A 9,953-nucleotide genomic window follows, 5' to 3' on the forward strand; every position below is an offset into this window, starting at 1 on the left:
CCCCATTACTGTTTATTTGGATTTTAGAAATACTGCTTGGACAGATTAGAGACGATAAGGAAGTTAAAGGATTATCTAGTAAAGGTTTTTCCTATAAATACAGAGCTTTTGCGAACGATGTAATGTTTTTGGTAGAAGACCCTAAACAAAAATTACCATTGCTTATTGAAAAGATAAAAGAATTTGGAGACTTAGCGGGATTTTATATAAATAAAAATAAATCCAAGCTGATGTGTAAAAATATGACAGCAGCGAAGCAAGATGAATTACAGAGGTTAACACAGTGTGAAGTATTTATTTATTTATTTATTTATTATTTCGATTTTTATCCCGCCCTCCCCGTAGGCTCAGGGCGGCTTACAAGGCACACTGCCGATATAGTACATCCATAAAACATTAAAATATTAATATTAAATAATACATAGTATCAAATATTAAAACATCATATATACAAAGCAGTAATCGGTGCTCACTTCCTAATAGCAAGATGGCGATCTCCTAAAGTCTCATCCTCTTTATCAAAGTAGCCTATGTTTCTAAAAAGTTCACGGATTCTGAAAGACATTGGTCTGTGTGGGAGAAGGAAGCGGCCGCGATTAAGCTGGTGCTGTCAACGTGGAGACATTGGCTGGAAGGGGCCAGGGTGCCGTTTGAGGTGTGGACTGACCACAAGAACTTAGAAACGCTAAAAACGCCATGCAGCCTGAACTGTAGAATTGCTTGCGCAGGCGTAGAAGATGTAATGACTATGCTTGTTGGGGAACCGCTTTCTTCTCAAGGACAACAGGTGGGAGATAGAGAGTTTCTAGCCTTTGCTTTAATTAGTAGAGTCTATGGGAACTGCTAGCTGCTAATAGCAGGGGCCGTTGCTTTCTCATGAAATGAGCACGCAAAAATGCTCTGGATATCAGGGTGGGAATAATGATCATTGGTTAAAAGTGATTTTGATTTCCCTTTATGTTGCTTGTGCTTCCGCATTATGTTATTCCAATCAGAGACCTGTTCAGTGATCCATGGCTTCAATAAAGTAACCTTTTCTATGGAAAGTGACTCCGTTGATTCCAGGTGAAACCTGACAATTTTACCGCGTGTGATGTTTCTATTTCAGACTATTCCAATAGTGAAAGACTCAAAGATCTTAAATTCTTGGCAGAAGGAGGTTTCAAAATTTGTATGGGCAGGGAAGAAACCAAGAAAGAGGAGGTTTCCAGTTACCAAACTTTAAAATGTACCATGATGCAGTATGTTTAACTTGGTTGCAACAATGGATTACTTTAGATAACAGAAAATTGTTGGCGTTAGAAGGGCATGATTGTAAATTTGGATGGCATGCTTATTTATGGTATGGAAAAGCAAAAATGGATAGTTTTTTTAAACATCATTTTATCAGAAGAACGATATATGACACTTGGATTAAATATAAAAGGTTCTTTTCAGATGAGAGACCACTCTGGATAATACCAATGGAGGTAATTAAACCTTATCCGGTTTATAAAGGAGAAGACTGGAATTTGTGGGTGGAAGGAGGTAAAAAGATGATTTCTAAGATGTATAAGATATTGTTAAAATGGTATACAGAAGAAGAAACAGTGAAAGAGCAGATGGTAAAATGGGCAGTTAATATGAATAAGGAAATATCTATGTCATCCTGGGAATTTTTATGAAAAAATGCAATGAAAATTTCAACATGTAATAATTTAAGAGAGAATTGTTATAAGATGATGTATAGATGGTATATGACACCAAAAAAAAAAGCAAATATAAGCAGTAATTTATCAAACAAATGTTGGAAATGTAAGAAAGTAGAAGGTTCTTTTTACCATATGTGGTGGACATGTGAAAAAGCAAAAGGTTTCTGGGCCGAGGTCCATTCAGAGATGGAAAAAATTATGAAATGCAAAATTAAGAAGGAACCGGAAGTGTTTCTTCTGGGACTGAGAATGGAAGAAGTCAATATTGCAAAACGAACATTAATGTGGTATATGATTACAACTGCTAGAATGACGTACGCTCAATGCTGGAAGCAAGAAAAAACTCCTGATATTTGGGAGTGGTTAAAGAAGTTACTTTTTATGGTTGAAATGGACAAAATGACAAGAAAACTCAAAAATCAAGAAGCAGAAGACTTTTTTGCAGATTGGAAGGACTTTAAAGATTATATGGAGAAATACTGGGATGTTATTTTGCTTAGACAATTATTAAGACTGAGAACTATTATCTAGATTAAGTTTAAACGTATATATAGATTTATAGATAAAGAGATACGGTACCTGTAATAAATATATAATATTAAAGAATTGGGAAAGGGGTTGACCTAAGGGAGAATGAGAAGTTTGAGCACTGTGGGAAGTCAGAAGGGGGTCACCTGAACATCCACCTGCAGTTGAGACACTGAGGGAGCGACCACCATTCCAATGAAGGGCTGCAACAACCACCGCCATTGTCTTGGTGAAGACATGGGGAGCAGTGGAGAACCTGAAAAGGAGGACCTGGTACTGGTAGTGGTGGGCTCCAACTGCAAACCAAAGAAACTTCCAATGCTGAGGACAAATGGTTATGGGGAAGTAGGCATTGTGCAGGTCGATGGATGCCAACCACCCATCCTTTGGCAAAAGGGGCAGAATGGATTGAAGAGTAATCACGCAAAACCTTTCGTATCTGATGAAGACATTCAGATCACAGAGATCCATAATTGCTACCGTCTCTTTTGGGAACTGTGAAGTACTTGGAGTAGAAGCTGAGAATCCGTTCCACCACCAGAACCATCTCGATGGCCCCCTTGTCAAGGAGAGAGTCTATTTTTTTCTGGAATGGAGGAGAAGGTGGTGTGATGACAAAATGATGGAAAGTTGTTGCGAGGCAGTTTGAGAGACTCTCAAGTTCCTCGCTTTCTTGCGACTGTAGTCAATAGCCTTCAACATGTCGTCAGTGGAGATGTGGAAAATGTCTTCTCCATCGAAGGGAAGGTCCTCAGTTTTGAACCTGATGTCCGTCTGAAGGGAGGTCAATTGTAACCAGGTGCATCAGCAAAGAGTTATGGATGAAACCAGAGTCTTAGAAGAGCACGCAACCACATGATGCATGTAATTTATTTGCTGTCCAGAGACGGCACAGATCTCAGAGAGTGCAGCGGACAAGATAGGACGAACATCCTCTGGCACAGTGTCTAAAACAGGTGGAACCACAGAAGCCACACTGTAGGCATATGCCACCAAATATGAAAGGTAAGAATGGATGCAGGCATTCATGGAGGCAGCAGAGGCCGTAGTTTCTGGTGCTTGGGCAGGAACTGAGGAAGATCTAGAGGCCACCGAGGATATCTCAAGACGAAGTGCAGATTCCAAAAAAAAAATGGCCTTCAATTGCACCATTCAATTCCTATGGGCCTGACAAGTAAACTTAGAGCAGTGAGGGCAACCGTCCACACAATGTTACCATCCACACAATGTTGCTCCCCTAAACAGAGAAGGCACAAATCGTGCCCATCGTTCTACCGAAGCTTTGAGAGGCAATGCCAGCACTCTTTTAAAAAGAGAGTGCATCCCATACACATACCTTCCCGACCAGGGAAAAGGAGGGAAGGGGTGAAAAAAAAGGGGGAGTGCGAAGAAAGAAGGACAGGGAAAGAGAAAACAATGTCGAAGAACAAGAAGCGAAGACGAGAAGGATGAATAAAGAAGAACTAAGGACTTAGCTGGGGTGAAGCAAGGAGCAACGAAGGAGAGGTGTGAGCACAAGGGCGCTCAAAGAAACGGAGTTGGAGGTGGCTGAGTTGGAGGCTTGCCCACTTCAGGCATGCGCAGTGCGCGCCTGCTCCGTAGAGTGGGAAACATACTCTGAGGCAAGCGCTAGAAATTTATCTGGGTGAGGTCGTGCTCAGGTGCCCAGACCATGTGTGGGACTGCACAGAGGCCACAAAGAAGATCAAGGAAGTTGGATGCAGCGCCCCTTCCCCTCTAGAGCAGAGGGGACTAGAAAGCCAGGAGAGAGGGAGCCATGCACAGCCCGTGCGGTGGAGCAAGTGATGCCCTTTTAAGGGATGAAATGGAACCTGTGACCCCAATAAGCTTGCTCCTGTTTTCATTTTAATGCAAATGGCAGGATTTTCAGAACACCCCAAGGCTGGCCAGGGCCCTCTTTCCCACCAGACCACTTCTGGAATTTCGGTCTACGGTGACTGCCTCGGCTACAATTCAACGCATGTCCGCACACGCTGGGGCTTTTGACAGCAGCAGCAAAGGAAAGGATTCATAATACTTACCGTAATGACACCCTTCTCCTGCATCCGGCCGGGCGTGTCGTGCAAGTCAGCAAACTGCACGGCTACCTGATGGTAAATGGGAATTAGGAATTCTTCCCGTTCCTTCAGCTTAGTCTCGAGTTCCTTCCGCTCAGCTGGGCTTAGCTCCGGGGTGCCTGAAATCAAACAAAAGACGGCTGTCAGAGACCCTGGGAGATGAGACAGAGAAAGAGGCACAAGCAAAGAGCGATTGGGCCTGGGAAGAAAAGACCGTCTCCGCTGGGTCTCAGAGCTTAAAAAACAAACGTTTACTCGGGTGCAGTCACAGATGAAAGGAGCAATTCCACAGCCCCGGCCTTGCCCTCGTGCCACTGGAGACGTCCTCATCCTCGCCTTGCCCCAGGATTCAGCAAAGGGACCCAGCGAGACTGAATCAAAGCTGCATGTAAAATCGAAGGTGAGGTCCAGAAAACCTGACAGAGAAGCATTTATGCCACATAAGCACAGAACCTACATAGTTGGCAGCTGACATGGAGAAATCTCCTGTGCTTCCAAGATCTCGGTTTTAAGTGTGCTTAAAATCCTAAAGCAAGGCGTGGGAGAATGAATGGAAGGAAAGAAGGCCAAGGAATCAATGACCAGTGGAAGAGGTAGAGACCTCTAAGAAGGGTAACAAGAAGAGAATGATGGAGATGTCGTTTCACAGTTGCTTGTCCACAGTACCTGGTACGCTCTTTTGAAACACAGAGGCACCATTTAACTGTTTCGGCTAACAGGTGTTGACAAGCCTAACCTCTGGAAATAAAGTCTTTTTTAAACAAATAAAATAAAATCCTCAAAGTGAATGGACATTCTCATTACCGTGTAATAGCGGAGTTTTGCAACATATAATTTCACATTGTGTGAAGACATGCTTGGAGTGACCCTGAGCTCTGATACTGTGGTGCATAAAAATAAAAGAATCTTTATCCACTTCTTCTACATCACTAATGAAGATACAGACTTCTATTTTGCTGTCTTAAAAAAATAAAAATCCCTGGTATCTTGAACACAGAAATGATATCAAGCAGATAAGACAGACAGAGGATACTCAGAGGTTGATAGCTTAAGCAACTGAGCCAAGCCATTCTTATACTGGGCAAAGCAAAGCTGTATGGGAAGGAGAAACTCCTTCTGTAGCCAAAATATGGCACAGTCCAAGGGATAAGGAAGAGAAAATCCAAACTGCTTACACGTTCTGTACAAACAGGATTAAAAAGAAAGGAAGAAAGAAAACTTTTCACCTGCTAAATATGGGGTTAGAACTTTGCTCTCTGGAAACCAATTGTTATAATCCCAGAACATCCTCTCAGCACTCAATAAAGCAACATTTTTTTGGATTTCCCCATTTTTGAAAACACAGCTAATAGAACAGTGTCGCCTGCACAGTGGTGCATACACCGCCAAATCCCTGTCTCTATTTATTCCCCCTATAACTGCAAGGTGCCACACACTCAGATGGCACTGTGTAAAGAATAATTAATAAAATATGAAGCATCCCAGGCCCGCATAAAAACTTGAGAAGCAGAAAATACAAAAATAAACGATTGAGAGAAGAGACACGGTAGAGTCAGCACCACGGACAGCTCCTTCACCGGCAAATACAAAACAAAAACCTGCCCACACACCTACAGCGGGATGACTTTTGGTTTGTTTCTTTGAAAATCCATCTAATGCACTGATAATGCTTTAAAAAACGACAGCTTACATTTGGGAGAACTATAATGCCAAAAAAGGAAAAAAATAAGAAATTCAAAATTCAAGACAAATGTTGAAGGGAGTGGTCAAAGAAGTAAAATGGGGGGGGGGAGCAATACTCCCTCTAAGCTGTGGAGTCTTGTGAGCAAACGTTCTACTTTGTGAGCTGCTGGCATTAAAGTTGTGATTGAGCGATTTGGTTACTGTATAAATTAGTTTGCTCTGGAGCCATCCTTCCTAAGCTGAGACAAAAATGTGTGAGCCGGAGGCTAAAAAACTGTGAGCTAGCTCACACTAACTCAGCTTAGAGGGAACGCTGGGAGGGAGTAAAAACCACTCTTACCTGCCCTCTTTCTAAATCCCAATGCAGGGGGGAAAACCTTTAGTATCGGCCTAGTGCTTCTATATTTTCCACCACAGGGGAAATACCAGTTTCAGGTGAGTGGTTTAGACAGGGGTAGCCCAGCCTAGCTTGATTTCGTCGGACCTGAGATGCTCAGCAGGGTCGGCCCTGGCTAACCCTTGGATGGGAGACCACCAAGGAATACCAGGGTCGTGACACAGAGGCAGGCCACAGCAAACCACGAGTGAGCCTCTCTTGCCTTCGAAACCCCCACCAGGGGATTTGATTGCCCAAACAACAAACGACGGAAGGGCAGGGGGAGGAATTAACCATCCCCCCTGCCTGCAAGCCAGAGCTGCCATCTGCAAATGGTTTCAAGTAACCCAAATGCAGCTGAAGCCCACGGCTGGAGTTCTAACAGTTGCATCCCTTGGAATAGGAAGGGGCAAGGGAGCAGAGACTGCCCGTCTGGTGGACATCGGGTGCCCATGTGCTGGGCACAGGCTGGAGGAAGGGACCAATCCGTTTCCAGGAGCTGGCCACGTGGCAATTTCTCTACCCTCTCCTCACCCGCCAACATTTTAAGCCAGTCTTGGCAGAGTGGGCGAAGGAAGACTTCAAGCTGAGTCGTGGTAACGGGCAAAAGAGGCAGGGGAAACTGGGTCAGGAAAGGTGGCTTGGGCAGACGGGAAAGAGAATCTGGTGGAGGGAGGGGTGGAGGGAAGGGGGTGGAAAGGGAAATGGTGTGCCAAGCCCTGAGCCCTTTCAGGGAAAGGGCAGGAAATTCTCATTGTAAATAAAAGGAGTGCACGCAGAACTGAAGCCCAGTTTAAAACCAACGAACGTTTAAATTGCATCTCAGGCCCTGGCATTCACATGTGTGACAACTGCAAGATTGTATTTTCACACTGACCGGCATTGGGTGCGTGTGAGTGCATGCCTCCGCAGTGCCACAACTATTTTTAAATACTGGATTCTAGTGTGTTTGCACTAACTAAACACACACACACACACACATGCTCATTCGTTCATTCACACTCTGCTTACCTTCCTAATGGGGACCACCCCTGTGAGGTAGGATAAGTGGGGGAGAGACTGGTGGATCCAAAAATCCTCCAAACAGCCTTCCTCTAACTTAAGCAGCTCTTCTTCCAATGGAAGGCTCCTGAGATTAAAGGAAGGCTTCAGACTAGAACCAAAAGGAAAGCTGGGGCATGCATACCTCAGTAACTAAGCTTTGCTCAGTGGAGATGGTAGGACAGGGGTAGGATCCACCCCAGTGCGACTGGCCCAAAGTCACCGCAGAGTAGGGATTTGAACCTGGGTCTCCCAGATGTAAGTCTGGCACTCTAACCACACCGACCACTCCACTCCACACACACAATTCAGTCTAAGCACTCAAGTATTCTGGCCTACATGCTGTCTTCATGTTGTCAAGGCAAACCATGCCAGCTCCAGTAATGATCCAGGTGAGATTAACAAATATGTCAATGTCTATTTTCTGCTTAATTTAAAAGTGGCGTCTATAAAGATTTTTAGTTTCTGAGCCCTGTTCTCCCGAAATAAAGAAGGTAACAATGAGAGGAAAGGGGGGGGGGAGAGAAGAGAATAAAGAGTGATTACCCTATCATTGATTGATTGTCAGGAACATTCCTCATTCAGTGGGAATTGTAAGAAGCTAAGCTTTCAGTCAATTCCATAAGCCCCCTGTACAATTAAATTTCAAGAAATCGGTTTCTTTTTTCCCCCAGCCCAGATCTTCAGGCCTCGCTTTTTAGGGGCAGGGGGGAGTTCGAATTTTTCCTTTTATGCATTGAAACATTCAGTGGAAATCTGAGTATATGAAATATTAAATACACGTCACTGTGCCGAACTGCTGTTAAGGTCCCTTCTCAGTGGAAGTGGGGCAACTTGGAGGCTCTGGTGTGCAGGCAGGAATGGCCACGCTGCATTTCTTGCCAAAATTATGGCCTTAGTGGGGGGAAGGGAAGACATGGACTTTTTCCCAGGGCGATGTGTACGTATTCTTCAACTACTCTGTGCATTGGAGTTGCATGCAGAACGTGGCATCTAAAAATACATAAATTTCATTTCTTTAAAAACATTTAAATTTCATTTTTAAAAAGCTTCCAAACCCTGAGGATACATATAGGCTTGAACGTGCGTGTCTTGTTATTTTTTTATTTATAAGCCCCACTTTTCTCCCCAGTCAGGACCCAAAGCAGCGTTTCACACCATTTTCCCTTCCACCTCCACCTTATCCTCACAACAGGCTGAGAGACGGTGACCGACCCAAGGTCATCCAGCGAACTTCCATGGCAGTGGGGGTTCAAACCCGGACATCCCACATCCTTGTCTGGCACTACGACCACTCCAACCCAGTCCAGTATGCTAACCAGCAATGCCCTGTGAACTCTCAAAAGCCAGAAAGGTCCTGGTAGACTTCATTGCACTTGTGGGTTTAGGAGTATGTTTGTGTGTGTGCGCGCGTGTGCACATTGCTTCACTACCTTTGCACTTCTCAAAACATTTATCTGCTTGCCACTATGCTTGCAACCAGTGTTCCCTCTAAGCTGAGTTAGTGTGAGCTAGCTCACATTTAGCCTCCAGCTCATGCATTTTTGTCTTGGCTCAGGAAGGATGGCTCCAGAGCAAACTAACTTATGCAGCAGCCAAATCGCTCACTCACAACTTTAATGCCAGTAGCTCACAAAGTAGAATTTTTGCTCACAAGACTCCACAGCTTAGAGGGAGCGTTGCTCTCAACACAAGTTCAGGGATGCTGTTCAGAAGGCACCACTGGGTAATCTTTATGACGGCGCTCAAGTGGGGGAAGGTGTTATCACAGGCATGCCTCACCCGAAAACATTTGTGGAAGGGGCTGGGAATCTCCCAGAATCCCCGGTTTGCAAAAAGTCAACTGATACCAAATGCCTCCTGGGATGTGTACGGGCAAGGAATGGCAAAGTCTGAAGTCCTTCACTCTGTGCCCCATTAAATGGCGAGCCGTTTGCAAAGCAACAAGCCAAATGCTCCGGTTACTCCCTCCCCTGCGTGTGTCTCATGGTGAGAGAGAAAGAGTGGAAAAGTCATTGAGATGTGCTGCGTCCTGCAGTGACTGTAACCTCCAAGAATGTCAGGGCTCGGGCTGTCTTTATTAAAGTTCCTGCCGGGTTGAAATGGCTCAGTGGGACCATGAATCACGGCTTTCCTTAACATTTGAGATCAAACCGCTTTTTTGAAAAGAAGAAGCATAGCTAGTTTAACAGGAGAGACAGAAATTACTTCAAAAACCATTACAGCTTCTCTCCTTGATTGCAGAATTCCAAGCAGAGATTCTGAAGCAAGAAAACTGATGGGCTGGAAACCGTGAAGCTCTGTTTCACTGGCCAGTGCTGCAAACTAGAGTCAGATCCTGTGGATCCGTTCAGCCAGCAAAAGTGCTCTCCTCCAGCAGAATGAACCTTCAAGGCCTTTGGTTCGGGGACAACGCCGACTCGTGATCTGATGTTACATGAAGGAGCGCCAGGATCGCACTGAGCCTCTTCCCGTCCTGCCCTCCCATTCTTCTTCAGTCAATCAAACCAACATTTGCAATTCTGATCTGGAAGGGAACTGTGCCAGTTCATACAA

At 44.6% G+C, this 9,953-nt stretch overlaps 1 protein-coding gene across 1 annotated transcript in view; it reads right to left on the minus strand.

The window, feature by feature from the left end:
* ACACA (acetyl-CoA carboxylase alpha) overlaps positions 1–9,953 on the minus strand; it is a 297,952-nt gene that overhangs the window by 22,062 nt on the left and 265,937 nt on the right. Inside the window, exon 52 of the mRNA XM_015420510.1 lies at positions 4,262–4,416. Coding sequence (XP_015275996.1) covers positions 4,262–4,416 — 155 coding nt within the window. The remainder of the gene's footprint in view (positions 1–4,261; positions 4,417–9,953) is intronic.

This window comes from Gekko japonicus, unplaced genomic scaffold, assembly GCF_001447785.1.
Source record: "Gekko japonicus isolate JY-2015 unplaced genomic scaffold, Gekko_japonicus_V1.1 scaffold534, whole genome shotgun sequence".
NCBI classification, from domain to species: domain Eukaryota; kingdom Metazoa; phylum Chordata; class Lepidosauria; order Squamata; family Gekkonidae; genus Gekko; species Gekko japonicus.